General features: G+C 37.8%; 1 protein-coding gene across 1 annotated transcript in view; it reads left to right on the top strand.

Moving 5' to 3' along the window:
- Positions 1–23,249, top strand: part of FAM185A (family with sequence similarity 185 member A) — a 38,677-nt gene that overhangs the window by 1,605 nt on the left and 13,823 nt on the right. The window contains 4 exon segments of the mRNA XM_048300750.1: positions 5,576–5,685; positions 9,615–9,707; positions 14,094–14,232; positions 19,469–19,510. Coding sequence (XP_048156707.1) covers positions 5,576–5,685; positions 9,615–9,707; positions 14,094–14,232; positions 19,469–19,510 — 384 coding nt within the window.

Raw genomic sequence — 23,249 nt, 5'->3', positions numbered from 1 at the left:
CAGTCTTACTCATCCCTATAATTTGCTTCTTTTAAAAACACTGCTTATAACTGAAAGGGTATTTCTTAATATGTTTATCAAAACTTAGGGTCTGTTTTGTTTCCTAACAACTAATATATGCACAAATATTCTGTAACTAAAGTTAGGGGTCTCTCTGATTTGCTCTGTCAGAATGGCCATACTGATTCCTACTTTGAGTCCAGCTGCCCACTGCCCTGTCTCTGGTCATAAACAGATGCTCAGGGAAGAGTAAGAACAGAACAAATGTAAATGATATTTCATCTAAGCACTCTCTTAGCTGTCAACTGTTTTCATCATAGGATTTTCAGAGCCTCATACAGCTCAGCCCCTCAGTGAATCTCTTCTGCATGTCCCTTTACACATGGAAACAGTTTCAGAGTGAAAACTTCCTGGTAAACTCTTGGCAGAGTCCCATAGTTTAATTTCCTGCTATTTTATCATTTGAGTATGTGGCATTCCAAGGTCTTCCTGCAATTTGTCAGTGAGTTTTTAACTAGTCTGAATAATTTGGTGTTGTTGATAAAAGTTTTCAACCTTGCTATTTGTGCTGACTTCCAGCTTCTTGTACTGTTGAAAGTGGTGCCTAGCTTTTAGTTGAAAGACAATACGGAACTAAGGATATTGTTAAAGACATTTGAAAATCTAAGTTAGGTCTCTTAAACAGGTCAACTGTTATCTCTATATTCTTTGTCACTGAACTGTAGCAAGACTTGTCTTCTCCAGGAGTCTTGTAGTCTTGACTCTTACCTGAGAAGTTTCAGTTACAATCTTACAGCTTTGCTTTTTATTTCTTTTCCTCTCTTGCTTGGCAAGCAGCAAGATTACCTTGGCTTGTCTGTAGCACATTCACAGAGTCCATGCCATAATTACTGGGAATCAAACAAACCCAGTGTCCCATTTATTACCCTTCAATTCTCTGGTACCAGGTGTGTCTGGATACTGTAGTCATTTAATATTTCAGTTTCTCCAGGATCTCTGAGTGACTATTACAAGTCACTCCAGACTTGGTTATTCTCAAGGGGCAGAATTCATTGTATTAAGATGTGGAGAATCTCAGTCTTCATAAAGGATTTCAATGTGGGGAGCCTTCTTGAAAGTCTCAATAACTAATCCTGATTGGTGGAAAAAAATAATTTAGCTTTTGTCCTGTCTTTGAGATTCTTCCTATATTCTGAATGTCAGCCAAAACTGCAGACAGTCTTAGGGGCTTTCTTCTTGAAACAGATTTTCTTTTTTTGCAGGTTTCTAAGCTGTTCCACTTGGGTTTGCGGTAAGTTCATGCAATTCAGGTTCCCTGGACAATCTGTGGATTACAATGTACACAAGTTGCTCTTTGTCACCCCGTAACTAGCATGATGTTAGTATTGTCTGTTCATGCTGTTATCACGGGGTATCTAGAGATATATTTACAAAAATGTAAAGTTGTGTAGTTTTTTCTGGGTTTTTTTAAAGTTTTTACTTGGTGAAGTAGAATTTTTGCTTGCCACTGAGGTTCTACTTTTAAGTGTCCTTTCAGCTCTGGTTTGTTTTTTTGATCTTCTGAGGATTAGTTTGTGCTTGAGTTGCTGTGTTTGTTTATTTAGAAAAAAATTATCCATTAAATATCATTGGATAAGCAAAAGATCTTATCCTTTGTAAAAACACATCTCAAACCAGAAAGGAGCTGTTGTTGCTCTGCAAACACTTTGGCTTCTCTCCGGCTTTCATTGAATGTGTGAGGAGGATGTTAACTCTGCTCTGCTTAGACCGTTTTGCCTGAGCTCTACCAGTCACTTAGCTGCAAGAAGTTGAGAGGCTGATGTGAATGTCTTTTCAGTGTTCTTGTTTTCTTCACTTTGGAAGTTAAGGCATTTCATAACAGCTTTCGCAATTTAGGTTGGAGCTCATCCAGGAAGCTGCAAGTTATCTAAAACTCCTTAGTGCCTGAAGAGCATGTGTGGAAGATGCTGAGCTTAAGTATGCATTTTAAACCAAAGGCAACCTGTAAGCAGCTTGGTATGGCAAGTACCAAAAGGTCCTCTGTTTGTCTTAGTGTCTAGTTTTGAGCTCTGTATAGTATTTCAATATCATACATGATCTGATAATCCTCTCTGATATATTTAACCTTCATCAATGGCAGATTTCAAGGAATTTCTGTCTAATCAAGCTTGTTTATTTTCGCATGTGTTAATTAAACCTGAAACCTGCTCTTTGATTTCTGGTTACTGTACATTGACTGCATGAGTACTCAGAAGTAAAGTGAACTGAGGTCTTGCATAACAGTAATTTGAGATAATTCTAGTAGTCTAGGGCTGCTGAGTCATCTGAAAATAAATAATTATCCAGTCTATTTCAAGTCTTATAGCTTAAGGTAACTTATGCTGAAATACCCTGGGGTACCTCTGTCTGCATTCTGATACCAAAGTGTTTCTTTTTTACTATATACCTTTATTTCTGATGTGAGTCTTTTACACCACAAAGATCTTCATGCATTCTTTGTGGTTTTTGTGGCTAAAGTTGGCTTCAGTCCTCGTCTCTGCTAGGGAGGAATCAAACTGGCTATTTTTGGAATTTTGGCACCAAAACAGATTGTATCTTGTTCCTCCTTGTTAAAATTCCATTGGCAGTATTATCCAGCTTTCTGCCTGCTTCTTTATGGAGATGTTTATCCTTGGTTTGGGAACTCAAAGGGAAAGAGACAGAGGGGCTCCATTCCTTGTCCACTAATTTTTGCTATGTCAAGGCTAGCAAAGTGCTGTGACTCCGCAGAAGATCAATGCATAAAGTGTATTTCCAGAAGTCCCTGGTGTTTCTTTGGTGATGGGTCCTCTTTTAGCACCCATCTTTGATAGCTAGGATTACACTACTAACCCACCTTTCAAATGATGGCCATAATATGTTCTAAAGGATCAGAAATTTTTTTATTAACCTTATTCTTGTAGAAGTCTTAGTGAGTTTGTATCACGGCTAAAGTGAATACTCTCAAGCCTTTTCCTCATCCCTTTTGACAGAAGTAACAAGAGCAGGAGGGTTTCAGGCTGATTGAATTAAAAGATTTGCACAAGCAAATAGTCTTTTGGGACTCTGTTCTCAGAAAGCAAAATAGTCTTGGTTGTAGATCCTCCCAAGCACTGTGCAGTTGTCCAGTGGGTGAATTGAGCAGTCTGGGGCAAGACAGCTTGTTCAAAACCAACATTGCTTTCCAGTCTACCTCTTGTAGCCTTTTTTTCTTAAGGAATTGTTACCTGTGAGCACAGTCTACATCCTTCACTAAATTTAACCTCTTGGCTTACTATAGCCATGAGGTAGCACCCTTGCTACAAAGATGTTGTGTTTTAGTTCCGTCTCTTGGATTCTCCTATTTGTCAGGTGAAAAAACTTCCATTTGTTGTTAATTGGAGCTCTCAGTGTCTCATCTTCATGGTCTGCAAGCTTACTGTTGTCATGGTTCCAGGAAGCACCTGTCCTGGGCAGCAGTGTGACAGTATTGATCTTCAGGCTCTGCTGGGTCACTGGTCTGACTTGGGAATCTCCTTGTGGCAAAACTTGTTTTGCACATAATGGTGATTATTTTCGTCTTTCTGGTAACTTTGGCAGGAAGTGCAGGTGAAGGGAAGACTTTCACGTGTGCTTAAATGAAGGTTTCTTTCCCAGATAATCTGCTTTCCTTTAGGGAATAATGGGGCTCACTATCGCTTAGTCCTTCAGTTGTGTCTTGCAGCAAACACTTCTGATTGCTGTTCAGTTTTTCTTCTTTCTGCCTTTTATCCTTAGAACAAAATCACTTTTTTCCTCTCCTGCCTTTACATTTTGCCAGTCACTATGGTGGTCATTAATATACATGATTACTATAAATGATTATTAATTGTCTCGGTTTCGAAAGACAGGTGTCTGCTAAGGAAGGCAGAGGCCCCCCTTGAAGTGGCAGATATAACCCCTTTTCCCTCCAAGTTATTATATTTTGAAATCAAGAGCCTTTAGGCGAAGATGTGGGAAATAGGAATAACAGTTCTTTACTATATATATATATGTATATAACCAGTCAAACAAAACAACAACAACTGTGGCAGTAACAGCAATCACAAACCCAGTCCCAGCCTTCTCGGCTGTCGGGCCCTTTCCCCTCGGGTGCAGTTCCGCTCGCAGCCGGCAGGGGCGCTGGCGGCTCCCGGTGAGCAGGGCAGGTGCGATGGTTCCCCCGCGGCTGCAGGGGGCGCTCCGGAGCGAGCTCGGGAAACCCGCGGCTCTGGTGCCCTGGGATCCCGGGAAGGGATGGAACAAAGGCTTCACAAACCCCTGGGCAGCCGATCCCGGGCTCTCAGGACCAGCAGGCTGAAACGGCAGGCTGGAACGGCAGGGACGGACGCAAATCCCGGGTGGCAGGCGAGATGTATCCAGATGGGAGAACTCCACGGAGGCCCAGGCAGGCAGGGCGAGCAGGGCTACAGCGTAGCGAAAGCTCGAAGCAGCAGCGGGGCAGGGCAGCCACAGCCGGGTCTCCAGCAGGGCAGGGAAAGCGGCTTTTGGGGTCCCGGCGTTGTTTCCAGCAGGAAGAAAGAACGGCCAAAAAGAAAGAAGCAGCAGCTCCTTTCTCTGCAGCTTCTCTCTCTGGACGCTCAGAGCGAACTGACCCCACACCCAGGTGTAGACAAAGGAGTAGCCAGGCCCGCCCCACTCCTCTTTTTGTCTTTCTTAAGTACAGCTATTTGTCCCCTAGCAACATGCATATGGGAGAAAATTCCTTTAACAGGGAAAAAAAAACTAAGACTAAACTAAAACCCCAACATTAATATAGACAGAATCCCCAGACTGTACATTCTCAAACTTCATCCCATTCCTTAAACCCAAGGGTGAGACAACTGGCAGAAAAATACTTCTGCTGCTCCTGCATGTTATCTACAAGACCTAGTGATTTTTTCTTTGTAGGAGTCTATGAACAGTAGCAAGGTGAGGTGGCTCAGACTAGAGGCAAACATGCTTCTTCATGCCAGGGGAATGCCAGGCTTTCCAGAAGTCTGGGGAGAATGACGCACACCAACGCTTCTATGTCTGTTTTGGGGTTGTGATGGTAGTGCTGCAGCAAGGCAATGTATTTGTGCTGTTGAACCTTATTACTCTACATGTGACCTCAGACACCTGCTGACCTTCTACCCCAAAATGTGTGTCAGGGTGCCCAAGTGTCAAAGTAGAATTTTTAATGGAGTTGTTGGCTAGGGTGATAGATACGGCTAGGAGATGAAGTTAAAAAAGCAAGAAGATGAGACTTCACTAAAGGATCACACCCTCCTGATTTTTTGCCAGAGGTTACAGTCATTCTTCTGCCTCTTAATGTTCTTTCCTGGAGCTGGATGGCTCATACACAGGCTTGCTTACTAAACTTTCAGTGTCCGTGGTTGATAGTGACTATTCAAGCAGGTCAAAGTGTGTGGCCAGACTTAGCAAGCAGGTTCTTAAATAACAAAGAAGCTGCTCTTTTTCCTTACTACATATGGTTGCTGTATAATGTGATCAAATACTATGTTAAAGATATCTGACTTTTCTCATTCTGTTGCTAATAAAACTCTTTTAATTCTAGATTTGGATATCAAAACATCAGGGACTGGCTGCGTGAAGATTCAGAAAATAGAATGTGATAACTGCAAAATAGAAACAGAGAAGGGGACTAGTGTCTTGCAGTCAATAAAGGTACAAAGAACCCTCCCCCACTGTTTGAAAGGGGATTGTGTGGTGGGATATAGTGTCAAAACTTAAATACCAGTTCTGGAGCTGAGAAGTACTCTGGTATTTCTCATTGCAACACTCATAGTATTACGATGTGTATAGCACCTCACCTTTAATTATTGCATACAATTATGGCACAAAGTCAATAACAGTAAATAACGTGGAGTCAGAAGTCCATGTATCTGTGATAGCCAAAGCCAGCAGGAACACTGACAGCAGTAAGCCTGATCCCTGTCTTCCCTGCCTCTCAAAGAAAAAAAAAAATAGACTGGGTTTTCCTGTCTAGTAGGTTAACTGTTATGCCTGCTCAATCGAGACTTTGCAGCATGCTGCTGGTTTTTTTTGGGGGGGGAGGGTTGGAGGTTTTTTTATAATTGATATAGCAGAGCTATTGACAAACCCTTTAAGTTAATTTTCAATCAGAAGTTACACATTACATGTCCAAAATACCTGACTGAAATGTATCTGATATATACTGTATATATCATAGGCATGACCTTGTTTTTTCAGTCTTAAGGCTCCAAGTTTGCTGACATAAGCTGTTGTAAAATTATTTACAGTTTATCTGACTTAGGTGCTATTTGATATCCAATTCACTTGATGTTTGGGATTGCACCTCTGGGAATTGGTATAAATTCAAAAGAAGGGCTCTTCAAAATTTTTGAGATATGAAAAAAAATTTCAACATTTTTCTCTATTGTGGTAAGAGATGATTTTATAATGGACATAGGGAAAACTGAGCTTAGGGAGGAATTTAATATACAATAGAGCTAGGTTTTCTCTACATCTAGGGAACTACAGACAACTTGAACCTTGCAGATTCTGTGTAATTCACCGTATTACTGTTATAAAGGTACCTAAAATCTAACAAAAAGCTAACAGTACTGTGTGTTGCCTGTCTAAAGTTTTGTTTAAAAGTTATGCTGTTATATAATAATGAAAACAATAGTACATGAGAAACTGCATAATATGAGAAAAGAAGGTGGTTTTGGCCAGCAATAATGACAGTAGTCATGGCATGCCATCGCATCAAGAATTTTTTGTGGTGTTGTGGAAAAAGATGATTTTGAGGAAAGACCGCTAACTTATCTTCTGGGAATCTTGACTCAAATACAATCCAAGATGTGAAAAATCTTGAATTTTAAAGATTAAGATCTGGGTTTCAGTTTAATCTTGTTTTTAATTACTGTAGTTCTAGTGAGGTGACTGAACTAATTTTTTTCTAATATAGCTTCAGGAATTCTAATATAGCTTCTCTGATATCAGAGAAGCAGAATTATTAGTGAGAAGCAGTAGTATTAGCCTTCAGGGTTTTCCCAAAATTATAAAATTCTTATAGACCAGATGCTGTAGTGAAGCATAAGAGCTGATTCCCCTTTAGAGAATGTACTTTACTGAGCAAATTGAAGTGATAGTGCCCTCCCCTGGATGGATTAAAGATGTTTCAATGTTCCTTCAGTGGCATTAACAAACCTCATTAACCACCAAAGCAGGAGACCCTTTCTTTATAGGAGAGAGAAAAAGATCATTGATCAATGAGTGACTTTAAATGAAAAAAATCTGGTCACGTGGGGATTATTCAAGAGCACCAGCAAACAGCTTCACAACTGCGAATTTTCTTATCTCACAAGAAGTTGTTTGTATAATTTGTAATTCAAAAAACAGCTGGTTTTGTTTTTTTTTTTTTAGTATAGTCTTCAGTGTCTTTTCAAAAGACTTAGAGATTTGACATCTACTTTCCTTAATCATGCATGCTAGTAATTGAGCAGAAAGAATGAGTCCCTATGAGGCTTGTTAATGGATTTTGTCTGGCAGTTTTGCTGTAGTAGACATTACCCAGGCAGTGAGATTTGTTGAGGATTGGTTTATTGAGGTTTTAGGGGGTTTTTTTGGGTGGTGGTTGTTTTTGAATTGGCTAAAGTCCGGTTCACCCTATCTGTTATAAGCCTCCAGGTCAAATGATAGCAGCAGTAATTCCAAACCACAGTTATGGCATCTAGGTCTTCTTCAGAGTATGAATAATTCACAAATTCTTTATTGAGAAAGCAGTGCTTATTTTTTAAAATTTTTTCTTACTGCTTCTTATTACAGTTTGTCAGTGATAATGGGACTGGGGAGACCCTTTAATTATGTTTCCATATTCCTCAATTACTTTTCACTCTGACTGTGTTGGTGATAACAAGAATTTCCAGGCATCTCGCTCACACAGGCAGCAGACCTGCTATGCTTCCTCACCACACACCACATCTGAGCCTGATTTGTCCTGCACTAGTGTCCTTCTCTACTTCTGAACAATTTTTTCTGGTTTTCCTTTGACATCTGTTAAGGCCTTGACAGCCTTTTTGCCTCTTCTTTACTCAAACCTTTTTCCCTTGCTCAGAGAAGCCCTGTGACAAATTAGTGCTTTTTTCTTTCAGCTGGTGGAATATTCCCTCTTAGTGAAAAAGCTACTTGACCACTATAAGTGGGTTTCTTCTCTCAGCAAATACTTCTGTCTGTTAGGTGTCTCTAGAGATACCTATCTCTGAAAGCCTTGTTGGTTTTTTTTAAGAAGATACTCTAATAATTTGGGATGGGGGGAATTAGTGTGTATGTTGTGGTTTTATTTTACTGAACTATCAGTGGCCATATTGTTGAGCCCTTGCTGTACACTAGTTCTTCCAATCTTGCAAGTTCCTATATTCTTCTCAAGTTATATATTTGGAGGATTTGCTGTTTAACCATTTTTCTGATAACAAGCCTGGTATAGCTTCCTCAATGGAGCTGTGATGCCAGATTGAAACATTTAGTTCATATTATTACTGTATAAGGAGAGAACAATCTATTCCATTTGTTTAGAAGTGTAACTGAACAGCTGAGTTATTTCCAGCCTTTAAAAAGTCTGAAGCAGTACTGTAGTGTCAAGGGGTGTTGCATTTTACTGTGAGAACACCTTTAAAAGAAGAGGGGGAAGCAAGACTTGAACATAAAGGTAAAGAAACCGTGCTCTAGAATTCTTCCTGTCTTTATGAAACCCCATGAAACTTCTGGTTCTCGGTGTTTCATCAGGAATGTGCTGGAGATGTCCATGTTTTCCATACTGGAAACTTGATGTAATTTTTTTTTTTAAGTCTTTAACCTTCTTGCCATCTGATTAGACCTAGATAATGCAATTTGTTCCTTATCCAGAAAGGTGTTTATAATCTAAGTTTCTTGACTATTTCTGATATTTTTGATGGATGGTATCCTAAATTAAATACAATCCATGGGAATAATATCCTTTTCAATAGAAACTAATATATCTGAAAATGGAGATGGTGGTGTGGGAAACTGAAGGGAAGGGGGGGGTGTGTGTATAAGCTTATTCAGCATTAAGTATAAAAATTGCTGAATACTTAAAAAAATTCTGTTATTCCCATGTTTATGCTAGTGACTTTAAGCAAAATAACTTTGCTGTGGAGATCTGTAGACTTCTTGAAGTCAGATTTGTGAAGTTGCAGTTTATGAATACAATTAGATTATTTAAATCTGATTTTTTTCAAGATTTTTTTTTCCCTTTTACAAATGATTGCATTTTATTCTTAATACCTGGTGTTATTTTTTTTGCTTTTTGAGATTGGTTTATGTGTATTTCTGTATTTTTTTCTCTTGCTGGTTGTATGCAGCAACACCTGAAAGGTATAAGGGCTATAGAGCAGCTTTTAATTGAAACCTGGCTTATTTGTTAAAAACTTGAGATTTGCTTTATGCGAAATGATTTTAATTAGAATTTGTGTGCAGTGAAGCTCTGTAGAACCTGGTTCTGCTTGCAGGACTAAGGTTTGCAGTGGTTAATGTGGTACAACTTGCAGAACAAGATAACTATAACTAGAAAACAAGTTATCCTAACGGTATGATTTTTAAACTTTTTTCAGAGCCATAAAATTGATATACGGACAAATGGTGGCAAAGTAATTGGTCTTGGAACACTTCATGGAAATACAGATATTTGTGCAACAGAAAAAGGGGTATGTAGGAAGTAAAACTTTCTTTTCAGTGGCTTATTCTGCTTGTTTGCTGTAAAACGACTAAATTTGAAGAATGTGCTAAAGAATATGTAAGTAACCCTCATTGATTGTTTGTCATTTCACTGTTTCTTAGGTTTGTCTGTTAAATTATATTATCCTATGCTTGATTTGGATTAAAAAACAGGCTCCACAGAAAGCAGGAATAAGCATGTGATCATTCCATCAGCACAGAGGTTGTTCTACTGATATAACCCATCAGCTCTAATTATATAGACCCCTCACAACATTCTTAAACTTTCTCCTTGGCTGATACCTAGGCACTTGGATTCTGCACAAGGCCCAGGAGTTTAATTTAGTGTCCCGTGGATAGTGGCTTGATATTTGTACATGCTGTACACTTCTAGTGTTACACAGTTGTAAGAATGGAAGAGTAGAAGGTTTTGCCAATTTCCTTGCAGCTGAAGAAATATAATCACATATAATCTTGCTATGAGATGCAGTGGGAAGAATCATGAACAGGAAAGCAATTTTGTAGAGAACTAGCTTGCTTTTTTTCAGTAGATGGCAGTATGAGACTAACCACAAACAGCTGCGCTCAGGTTTTGTTTCTTGGCATAAGTAGGCAATTCTCTTTTATTTAAAATAATGTAGAGCTAAAATCCCTGCAGTTGTCACACCCAGTCTTGTTTTTAGGCTCAACTTGAGTGTTTAGGTATCATAATGTCCATGCAACTGGTTGCTTTAGGATTCTTTAGATCTGAGGCATTGCTGTATGAACGTGTGGAGCCAAGCCAAGCCTGGAAGTAGCTTGGATGTGTGCTCTGTCAGAATCCATAGATACCCTTTAAACCAACAGCACTGGGAAGAATCAGGAGGAGAGTGGGGGTAACTCTCCATTGCCAAGGATAGATTTGAGACAAAACTGTTGCGTTCCAGGCATCCAGAATCACCTCTGTGAAGTGTTGTTTGGCACTGTTGCATACCTTGTAGCTTGGGTTCCCATATCATATATTCACTTACCTAGAGCCAGCTGTGAGCTGTTCTTAATGTCCTGCTGTAAAATAAGCAAGTTACCATTGGATTTTCCAAAAACTGTCAGCATTAATTTATCTGTGTTTCTTTGTAGTGGGTGTTAGACTGCCTTTTATGTAATAAGTATAATAATTGTATCTGTATGGGAAAATATAGCTCAGAAAATTGTTTTGCTTTGAGCCTTTAAATGCTTTTTAGAAAATTAACTCTTTTCAGAAACATCATCCTTTTGAAACAATAAAACAATCTTCATACAGATTAAGTTGAAGTGATTCTTTGTGATCATAAATATTTGTATATAGTGTGTAATATTGCAAGAAGTCAATCTTAGAGTTGTAAAGCTGTAGTAACTTGAGGGAAGTGAGTCATTTTAGCACAAATTCACAGCTACAGAAGAATATTTTAGCTTATTTTATTGAACTTCTCACTAACAAACTTTGCAGTGTATTTAGGAAGGACAGATTTCTTTTCTCAGTTGACCACTTCTGTTAATAATCAGTCAGCCTTATGTCTCCTCTGTGTGTTTGTATGTGTTTCTTCCATCAGTTGCAGCCATCATTATGTAATTATGGCTCCGTCAGCGTTTCCAGCCCCCTCCTGGAGGTGGGGAGGGAGAGGATGTGGTAAAAAGCACTAAGCACTTGAGAAATGAAGAATATTTTTTAAGGGAGGTAATGGGAGAAGACACTAGTAAAACATTTGAACAATGATAGCGCAAAAAGGAAGGCCAAGAGCAGGAATATGTGGGGAAGGATCTGTGTATGTCTTATTTAAACATAGCAAGATGTTAGTTGTTAGCTTGAAAATGTGTTCAGGTGCAAAAGCATTCTCAGATTTATGCAGATGAAACCAATGGAACTTGAGCATGTGGTCAGTTTCAGTAACTGCAACCCTCAAGGCTCTATGCCCAAGGGAAGGAATTTTTTTCCAGAAGATCTGGTGGTTCAATGGACAAAAATAATGAAATTTGTTTGGCTGGGGAGTTATTAGCTAATCTGTGCCATGGGGGCTTTTCTATAACACTTGCTTAGTAGAGCCAGACATCTATGTTCTGCCAAAAATCCACAAGAGTTAAAGAACTTGGGATTGAAAACATATTTATTCTAATTGAAAAGCAATCCTATTTTTTCCATGCGTTCTGCATCTAAAATACTTTTTTATTCTTATATTTGAGCAGTCTGACTCCCCACTCCTCCATGCCCCTACCCTGATTTGGGTTGTTCTGAAACAAGTGTTCTTTGTATTGCTAGTTTTTCTTCTATTGTTTATAGTAACTTCTTTTTATCTGGAGCTGAGACAACCCTTTTTATTGCTTTGTAATTTTAAGAAAGGTAGTTAAGGCTGGTAAATGTGTTGGTGTGTGAGACTGTTTACAATAAAGCATTTAATTTTTACATAAAATAATGTATCTAAATAGAGTTAAAACTTGCATTTTATAGTAAGAGGGGTAGCTTTATGAACTTTCCTTTTCCTAGTTAGGAATGTCACAAGACAGCCAGTTTTACCCAAACTATGCAGATATTTTTATTGTATTCCTCCTCTTTGAAGTGTGCTTTACTCTATTTTCATTGTGCTGATATCAGTGATGGCCCTGCTCAAATGGGAAATGCTCTTTGCAAGTTATTTAACTCTTTAGAACAGGTTAGATCATAGAGCCTAAAATGAGTGGCTTTCCCTTTACTAGTTGCTGTGGCCATGTGTCACAGCAGGTTTGCATTTTGCCATGCAGGGTGAGGGAGTGGGGGAGTACTTTGTGGAAAGCATTTAGGACAGATGCAATGTAAATTTATGTTTAAGATCCCTGGTTATTAGGGTTTTGTTGCAAGCATTAGAAGAGAAAAAGCTCAATTGCTGTCCCTTTCAGTAGTGACAAATTGGGCCTTAATACTGTTGGGTTTTGTTTTTATCTGTAGCATAGTTCTACAACCTGCAGTGATTGTAGATATTGATTGTTGTGTATCTCTAATTCTAGCATAACATTTTGATTTTCTTGAAGTTTAATGTAACTTGTTAAATTATTGGAGACCTAATCTGTATTGTAGCATCATGGGAAGAATCTTAAGCCAGTAGTCCATTCTGTAATCTTAAAATTTAGTAGTTCAGTATGAATGGGTGGGTAAGGCCACAGTATAATTTGGCTGTCATATAGTCCATACCAAACCAGTCTCTTCAGCTTAATTTTTGGGACACAATGCAGCATTGAGTTTGTGTAACACTGGTGGCTATTTGTCAGAATACCCCTTGCTTCATCCAGCTTATTCTTTATATAATATTAGACTGGGAGGGTAGACAGATTTATTTTTTTATATCAACTCTTTTTGCACAAGATAGCAATGCTAAAATGACAAGGAGGATTAGAGATAGTTCGAGTAAGGCACAGTTTGATCTAGAAAGCCATGTATCATTTCCTGTAATGAGTAAGGATTTTGTGCAATTCACTGAAAGTCTGCATAAGCAAAATAAAACCAAATTGAGCAGGGGTTTGAGTATGAACTATTGCATGTTTCTACCATAAATCAAATTTAACTGAGAAAGAATAGAGTTCAGTTTCATATGGTTGTTGCACAAGCACGTGAATTGTTGTTTTTTCAAATAGATTGAAGTTATATCACGTGGCTCATCACTTTTACGTAGATAATCTCATCTGTCACCTTTGATTTCCCAAATTCATAGTGCAACTTTTCATATTCTATCCTTTCTCTCTGTTTCTATTGAAAAGAAGTAGAAATGGAGATCTTATCCCTGTTTTTTCAAGGCTTTGTATGTCTTGAGGCTGAAGTCCAAGAATAGAAGCCTGAGTAACCAAGGTAATAGGAAAATTATGCTGAGAAAAAGGGCAGCTGGGTGGGGCTTTTTTGCAAACCTTCACCAAAGATATGTCTGCAAAGTTAGCCAGTTAAAAATTTTCATAAATAGCTTTATGTAACAAAGTGGATGTTTCAGTTTGTGGTGGCAGAAAACTGATCACCAATGCTCTAAGTGCCATAATGCTGTCTGAAGATTCAGTCTTCATTATTAAAGTTAATAATTTTTTTTACTTTTCAAAATGGAGTGTTTAGTTTTTGAATATTAAATCAAGGGTTTTTTTATCTGTTTGTGACTACTTGGGTTCTTCACTTGAACAATGGATGTAATAACTCATAGGAATGTTGTGAAGAATCATTAGTTCTTAGGTCAGAGCTCTTGGATGAAGAGGTTTTTTGGTTTGTCCTGTGTAGCTTTTAACTAAGAATCTGATTCCATTTGTCCTGCACCAACAAGAGCTTTCCATTTGTTTTGTGTTTTAATAGTGTTGCTTCCCTCTGCTTTTTCAAGCTGTGATGACAAATTTTCCATTATGTTTATTTCTCCTAGAGTGTAAATATAGAGAAGCTGCAGGGGACAACCATCAACATATCTACTGAGGATGGGCTGCTGAAAACTAAATATCTCTATGCAGAATCAGCATCTCTCTCTTCAGAATCTGGTGATATTATGTTGGGAAGTGTTCATGGTAAGAAGGAAAATCTGTCACAAATTTAGCTGCTTTGAAGGTGTTCAGTAATGTTCGCAGTAACAAATGGACTAATGCAGTAGACTATCACTAAATCAGCTGCGCACAGAATATGAGTAGAACAGTTCTATCTCTGTTAGACACTTAGTTGTTTTTTTGCCACCTAGCAGACTGTATTTTGAAAACAATTTCATAAGCAGAGTTATTAATAGCAAAAAGTGTATATTACAGGAAAGAAATGTTACACATACTAAGAACATCAAAATATTTTAAAATTCAGCAATGAAAATGATACTAAGAGTCGTCAGGAGGCTTATCTTCCCCTCTCCCCATCCTTTATTTTCTTCATAGGAGAAGCAGCTCATATAATCTATTAAGAACTATTGTAGGAGACAGTTGTAATTAGAAGTTTTTATTAGAAATAGCCAGTGTGTTTGCTGGCACCTTATATTAAGAGTGATGACAGTTCCTGTTGTTAAAAGAAGTTCTTAGAACTTCTTAGCAGTCTCTAATCCATCCACCCTTTAGTGTCCTTCCCCTAGAACTAAAACTAATGAACTACAGAGTCTTTTATTTAAACAGCAGTTGAGGTTCAGGTCTGGTGTGGTTTTCTGACTTAACAAAACTCCCACTGAGTTCAAACTGTGCTGTAATACATTTGTGGTGATTTAACATTGAGTAAAACAAACTGGGGGATGTACAAAGAAGATTACTCATCTCAGTCAGAGTTCCAGATTTTCAGCTATATCCCTTAGAAAAAATTTGGTGCAATTTCTTAGCAATTTTATGTTGTCCTGTTGCTAGAGAATGCCTTTTTTCTTCCTTGAAGGAGCAATTTCTCTGTCCATTTATGTTAAGTGTGAGAATGGTTTCTAAACCTGTTAGTTAATTTTAGCATCCAAAGACAGAAATAAGCTGCTTTTCCTCTTGTTCTTGTATTTTTCTAACATGTAGACTTGTATTATGTCTGGTACTTCCATCTGATAAGATGTGCTGTTTCATTTTTTCTAATGTTATACAATATAATGATATTGTGGAGTGATCAATTTGTGAGCAGGTTCATGTCTCTGTGCACATCCAAGAGTTTATTTTTATTTTCTTGGTACAAAAATGAAATCATAACTGCTGTAGTTAATGACTTACTTCCTTCAGTAATGCCTGTTGTCATTAAGTTGAAGAACAATGTGAAAACAAATAGATTGTATCCAAATTATGCAGACATTTCTTACATTTCTTCAGGATTATTTTTATGACCTCTCTGCTAAATGGGTTTGGAACACCTAATGTTATTTTAGCTGTTTGTTTTAAAAAAATTTGCACATTAACATTTGCTTGGTAATTCTAGTCTATTTTTTGATAAAAAAACCCCATTTTCTGTAAAATACCATGTTCCTCAATCATGTTTTAATAGTAAGAGCACAGGCTTTTAAAGTACACTTACAAACACATATTAGCAGACAAGATAACTCCTACTGTAAATTTCTGTTTGAAAAAAAAGGTTACTTTCACTTCTGGTTTTTACTCATGAGGTAGTTCAATTTTGATAGTTTTGTCTGTAAACACCTGGACAGATTGTTCTTGGGCAGCTAAAGTCATCATTTCCCTACAGCTGATGCTATAGCTGGCATCAAATCAGCACATCATGCACAAAACTAAGCTAGATTTCATTGCTTTTCCCCTGGGAAAATTGAAGCTAGTGCAGCACAGACTTCACAAACCTGTCTGAGACACATTGTGTGGTTGAAACGCAGGCTGTACACTCATGACACTGGTAGTGCTCAAACTTTCACAGTTGCTCATTTGCATGCTTCATGCTCCTGTGGCAAATGAGTAATGCATTGTTTTGAAGGAGTTGATTTTGGGTAATTTTCATCAGCATCTCTAACAGGCATTAGAGATGTCAGGTGCTCTTAAGCTTTTGAGTTGACACTTGAAAAAGAAATCTGATCCTGAGAAATTTCTTACAGTGAACCTTCTCTACAAAGGGGTACATGGGAGGAACAGGAAACCCCTCTTTGCAGCTGTCCCAAAGTCTTGGGCGGAGTTGCATTAATTATCAATTTCTTTTATAACTTTAGTTCAAATTTAGACTAGATATCAAATTCTTTCCCAACTAATGTTTAAAGTGGGCTCAGAGCAAGCTTGCTCATGGCCTTGTCTGGTTGAGCTTTGAATATTTTCAAGTCCAGAGATTGCATGACCTTTCTTGACATCGTGATCCAGTCCTGAATTATTCTTCTGGTGGGGAAAAAACCATTTTTTTAAAAGAAATCATAATTTCCATTATTACTTGTATCCATTATTGTTACTTCTTCCTTCTTGCTGCATCGCCATGAGAAGAATGTCTTTTTTTTCTATGCCCTTCCATTAGGTAGTTGAAGACCACAAGAAGACTCCTTCTCAGCCTTCTCCTTTTAAAGCAAAACAAAGATGCTCTCAGAGTGCCTGGAACTTGTTCTGGGCCCCTAATCTTCTCAATACCCTTCTCTGTCCTTAAAGTATGCCAGTGTCTTTCTTGACTTGAAAGCACAAAATTGGACACAATATTCTAAATGCAATCTCACAGGAGGGCTTTACATGCTGTCTATGCTCCTAATCATACAGCTCAGTGTGCAGTTGACTTTCTTTACTGACTCCCACTGGAGATGGTGTCCATCAAGATGCCCAGGTCCTTGCCTGCAAAGCTTCTTTGCAAGCAGCACTCAGCTTTTACTGCTTTACATCAGTAAAGCCTGTGCAGGACTTTATATTTGCACTTGACCTTTTATTATTCTGTCATAGTCTAGTAACAATTTAATTATCTGAGAGAATCATGCTGGAAAACATGGTTATTGAGGTTACTTTATGTATTTACTAATACATATGTCACTAATGTGTATACAGGAAAGGGCAAACATACAACTGCCTTGTCAATGACTTGAATAACACAAAGAGTATCTGCCATCTTCCAAAGATAGTACAGTCCAATGCTTGAGCTTGGCATTCTATAATCCCTCCAGAAAGTATACCCCATGATATACCAGAGTGTGTTCCATACATTTCAGCTACATTTCTGGATTTCACTCACGTAGAGTGGAATTGTAACTTCGCATTTTAAATTCTCATCAGACTAAAGTACAGACATGTCTACAAAGAAATGAAAATAAAATTAATTTCTTAAGTGGTAAAAAGCTGCATAATGGTTTATTTTCCTTTTTGTGTATCAAAAGAATCCTGCCCTGTTAAGAGCCTCCAAAAAAAAAAAAAAAACAAAAAAAACAATATAAATAACACAGCATAAATTGTTGCCTTTATATCCCAAAAGCCATCTTTTGCCCTGGTCCTATACTACTGATCCTGATTACAAAATTTTAATTTGAAATTTTGCAATGTTCATGTAGAGGCAAAGCTTGTAGATGATAGAAAAGAAGACTCTTTCTTCAGAAGCAACAAAACCCCAAAACACTAAGGCGTTGTTATCAATATTCTGTTAAAATTATTATATTTTGGATATCATAGTATTGCATTACAATGCTGGAGTCAGTTGGTTGTAATAATCAAACTGGTAATTACCTCTAGTCAGATCTTTCTCTCTTTGCCCTTGATGTGCCCAAGAAATACTTGCCTGACTTAAAAATCCTAAATGAAGTGTTGGCCTTCAGAGAACAGTTACATGACCAAAAATTCAGTTCTGTTTAGTCTGTAGCCAGTGCAGGACACAACACAGCAGGACAGTCCTGTCTGCTTCAAAAGCAGCTTTTATTCTAGCTAGATGTTTGAAGTGAGCTTTCCACACCAATATATTGTCTTGATGTTGCACAGCATTGGTGGTTCTGCCATATAAGTATGTGGTTAAAAGGAATTTGATTTCTATATGTTGAATATTTTTCAAGGATCTACTTATCAAAACAGAAAAGACAGAGCAGGCCCAGGGGCTATATGCTGACAGAATATAATTACCTTTGGCTCCCTGGGAGCTGCCTGCTGACAAAACCCTAGGTCTTCTTGTAGGTTGTACCAAACTAAGTGTTAGCCATGATAAAATGGGGAAAAGGGTGGGATAATTGTAACATGCCTTTTAAAAACAGCAAGGAGTGAAGCCAAACATCTTTCATCAAGGTCATTGAAATATGCTTTTGTTTCTGCTCTGATTTTCAGAACCCCTAAGTATTTTGTTCAGTATGTGCTTGAAAAGATGAATTCAAGCTGTTGATGATAGGCTGCTTTTCTAGCTTTCAGCCCATGAACCACTAAGAAAAATACAGGTCATATACAGTGGAATGCATTCTGCCCTAATGGTTGTTTACTACTGTGTAGTTACACAAGATAGGGTAGAGCTTGATCCATTTGCAATTTTTAAAACCTCTTCTGAAAGACTTGAAAGTTATGACTACTGTGTATTACTAAACTGACTCAGTTACTGTGATCAGCCTTATTCTTCATTTGTCTTTCTCTTGGGAGGATGAGAGAATGGCAGGGATGATATATTGTGGTTTACTTTCTAATTTAAAGCATTTTTTATGAGACATTTACACATGGAACTGTAGAAGTTTCTACAGTTTAGTTAGAGACTGTTAGTAGTATAGATGGCTTTTCTGTTATGAGGTACATCTCCCCTCCTTCCAGATTCTCTTGATGTTATACGTGAAAGGGAAGAATAAATATTTTGAAATTTTAAGGCTGGAACACCAGTGCCTGCTTAAAGTGATGCAAGTTCAGTAGAAGACCATTCTACATTTTGTGCCTTACACACTTTTGTTTGATGTTCTCTAGTTTGCCCAACGTACTCAGATTGAAGTCAATGGAAATGTTGACAAGAGGTTGTCATGCACATAAGTTTGGAGGGACTAGGAAATGTTCAGTGGGTCCAGGAAGTAGCCCATGAAGATAACACACACGATTCCCTCCAGCAGAGATGGGGTATAGGTGTATAAAAGAGGAAAATAGAAACTGTTTATGTCATACATCCAATTGAACTTAAATCATCCATAGTGCTGTTGCAGCATCAGAGCAATTTAAAAAAATGCCCCAATAAAATAAGACAATGTTGTGCATTAGCCTTCCACATGCCTCTCTGCATTTTTTTCTCCCTCAAATCCAGGTGGTGTCTTTGACTTTACTCAGTGTTTTTTTTGTCTGGAGTCACTTCATTATTACCCTCAAGTGTTAAGACTTTTGTTTGTAAAGCAACGCTATTAAAAATAAATAATTCGTTTCAATAACATGGTTTTTAACATTTTTCCCCTTTTCATTATAGGTAACACCAACCTTCAGACCAAAACAGGAAGTATCACAGTAGGTAGGTTCTGCCTTCTCCCTCTCTCTCGTTCTTCCCTTTTCCTTTCTAAGAGCTAAATATTCACAGGGGAAGTAAAAAGGAGGTGATTTCACACAGATGTTTTTGCCTCCTTTTCAGGAGTAGCACTGATAACTGTGGCTGAACAAGACCCCTTCCAAACTCAGCCTTTTGTGGTTGGGCAAGGCATGTGCTCTCACTTGATACCCAATAGCCTCTGGGCCTTGCACAAGTTAGGCTGAGTCTAGGTGTCACCTTTCAGATAAAGATGGGATAAAAGGACATGACAAAACACTAAGTGTACATCAAATGCCGTTGTGCCTTTAATGTAGTTCTCTATCTTATATTTATTGCTATCAATGATTAGCTATGCTTAATTTTTATATCAGGAAGCTAATAATTGATGTATTACTTATTTGGGGGGATGATGGGAAGGCTTGTGATAATTTCAGTTTTTTCAAACTATTATGCTTATAATTTTTCCTTCAGAAATGAAAATGGCTCATAAACCTTTTTTTTTGGGAACCTGGGCATTTATACAACAGGATAACTCAGAGCTATCAATTATGGTATAACTTATATCAGTGCATTTTACAGCACACAAACACCAAAGGGAGAAATTCAAATTCTAATTATTGCTATGGCAAAAAATTGAAGTAACAGAATCATAGACAAGGCTCAGTGGTCTTTTGAATGTAGAAAGATTTCCTCAGGCCCAAATCTTGAAGACTTCTGCTAATGGTGTTAACTGTAGTCTCTCACTAAGCATCTTTCAGGGACAATCTCTAAGAATTGTTCAGGGACTGTTAACAACTCTTCTTATGTTTCTAAGAGCTCTGTGTTAACATTCCTGGAAAATGAATGCTAGACACATTCTTATGAGTTACTCATTAAACCACAGAATTAAATTTTTCTTGCTAGGCTGTTTTTCCTTCTCTTAAATAAACTTATAGGGTATGAAGAGTGGTTAAATAAAGGTTTCTTAATATAGGAGGTAGCTTTTTCCATCAACAGATGATGATTATTTTCCTTAATGAACCAGGTTCAGCTTAAACATTAAGACACAGTTGAAGAAACATTATTTTTCAGATTTCAATTCTGACAGCACTAGTTAGACTTCATCTTTTCCTAAAGAGCATTAAATATCCCTGGTATTTTTATGGATTTTTCTAAAGGTAAAAGACTTTTAAGATCCAGATGTTCAGCTCTAAAAGTGTGAGAACACCTCCTGTTTGACCAGTTTGCTCAATGCCTTATCCCTTATTTCACCTGGAAGGGACCACCTACAGTGATCATCCAGTCCAACTGCTTGACCAAGAGGTGAAGTGTCTTGTTTAGGGGCTTTTATACGCTAACAGGCTTGGGGCATGACCACCTCTTTGGGAAGCCTGGTCCGGTGTTTGACCACTCTCTCGGTAAGAAAATGCTTCCTTAAAAAAACCATTCCCATGCATCCTTTCACTGGACACCAGGGAGAAAAGCTCACCACCTCGTTGTGCCCTTCCCTTCCTCAGGAAGCTGCAGAGAGCTATGGGGTCACCCCCCAGCTTCCTTTTCTGCAGACTAGACAAGCCAGGTGGTTTGGTTGTTTGGGTTTTTTTTGCAACAGAATAATTTATCAAAAAGAAACTATGGCCTTTACAACCAATGAATATAACTTAAAATTGGGGTAGGAAATAGATCATTAAGAGGTAAAAGGATAGTCTGGGTAACTTGGTTAGGAAAGGAATTGTTTTCATGAGAGATGTCTTTGCTTTGTGTGTTGCATCATTTATTTTGCTAGGTCCCCCTGATGAGTATGGTCAGGACTGCTAAGGATTTTTCAGTAGTATGTGCAATTTAGTGAACTCTAAACAATAAATAATAGTGAAGTCTATTTAGTGAATGTATTTCAGTTTCTTATGTTTTGGAACAATGAACTAAAACAAGAATATTTGCCTGTTTTCTATTAATAAGCAATACTAGATAGCTAGTTTAGCAGGAATTAAATCTTCATCACACTTTGAGTATGTTGTAATTTTATGCTTTCTCCAGTCTAATCAAATCATGGTAAATATTTTGTGTTCCTCTTGAGATTGATTTTGTTACTGATTTTACCATGAACAAGGTCAGTCTTTAGGTGCTATTAGGAAAAGTATGGTTTTGCTTAGATTTAAGGAAAGATCACTTGTGTTTAATCCTTTCTTTAGTGCTTGGCTGATAAAGTGAAGGGAGAAGTGATACTAACTGTTACCTTTGTAGGCCTTTCACTGATCTTTAATTATGCAGTCTTTCAAGTTATGTGTCTTAGGTCTTATTCTTCAAGCTCTGTTAATTTTTTATAAAACTTAACAAAGACTTTGCCAAGGACATCTTGCTTCACTGTGCCCTTTTTTTTCATCTTTTTTCTCTAGTACCAGTAAATTCTTAAATAGCTGAAGCTGCTCAAGAGTGACCATCTGTTCCATTTCCAGTAAAAGGCTTTGTCCTTGTTTTTCCCCTTGAAAAACCTGCAGAAAACTTTTCCCCTGTCAGTCCTTAGCAAACTCTGAATTCAAACTGTACTTTTTTTTCCTTATTTTTACCTTCAGTTATTTGCATTCATATCAGCTAACTGGGTATATATTTGAAAATAAATTGCCTTAAGTTTGTTCTGTCATAACCATAAAATATGTGTTGTCTCCATTATTATTTGTTATGTATTTTGTCCTGTCAGCCTGTGCTTCTTAGTATAGGATAATCTTTCATTGTTGAAATATTTATTTATTTATTTATTTAGATTTGGGCACTTTTTTGTTCTATCACCTCAACTTTGGGCATGTTTTTAATCTGTTTTCATTTTTTTCCCCTTTATTTGCTAAGAGCTAGAGACACAAACTTAAAACAGCATCTTTATGGACTTTGCAGAAGTGATGAACAATTCCATGTTTCTTGGTATTCTTAATTGTATCTACAGACTTGTATTTAATATCGTATCTGTAACATTCATGACACAAATCATATTCAGTTGTTTCCATAAAATATATTTCATGTTACTTCCATAGGTCAAAGCATAACAGTTGTTTATTGTACAGTACTGTAGTGCCAGGTTTGGTGTTTGATTAGTGCTGCCAAGCTTCTTGGTGGTTTTGAAACTCTGCTGTAGTTTCTTCAGCCATGGGAAATTTTGTATTAGTGAGGTACTCTGGGAGTCAGAATCTGGCAAGCTGTCCTCCCAAAACAGTGTTCTTCAGTGGAAAAGTGTTCTATTCCCCTTGAGGTTATTTTTGTCTTCCCTGGTAAATTTGTGCCCTGGTGAGTCTGTCCTTCTGCCTTCCTCCTGCATCCTTCATTCATATTGATGCCTTCTGCAAAGAGAATCCAGTCTCTCACAAAATGAGAATTCTTTTTATTTTAATATATATTAATTGAAGATCTAGGAAGGAACACTGTTCAGTCTTGCAGATTCACAAAAGTTATCTTCCCACTGGGAAGAATCTCACAGGAGCTACTTTGGCGTTTGAGGAGTGGGAAGAGAAAGGCTTCACTGGATAAAGGTTGTCCCTCTAAAGCACCATCAGCTGGTGGTTTGTGGACTGTTTGTAGTTGTACTCCCTGGAGAGAGCTGCTGTTCTGTCACTGGAGACTCTTCTTTCTTCCTGCAACAGATAAAGGAACTTATTATATGTTCTGTTTAAAGCAGAAGAGTCAAAGGCTGGATGTTTCCTGTATCTGTTGCCAACAAAATCTCTGTCAGGATTATGTGAAGATTTGGTAATTGGCC

This window comes from Corvus hawaiiensis, chromosome 4 (assembly GCF_020740725.1).
Source record: "Corvus hawaiiensis isolate bCorHaw1 chromosome 4, bCorHaw1.pri.cur, whole genome shotgun sequence".
Classification (NCBI taxonomy): Eukaryota; Metazoa; Chordata; class Aves; order Passeriformes; family Corvidae; genus Corvus; species Corvus hawaiiensis.
Note: the sequence above shows the minus strand (reverse complement) of the source record. Positions and strands in the feature narration are given on the sequence as shown.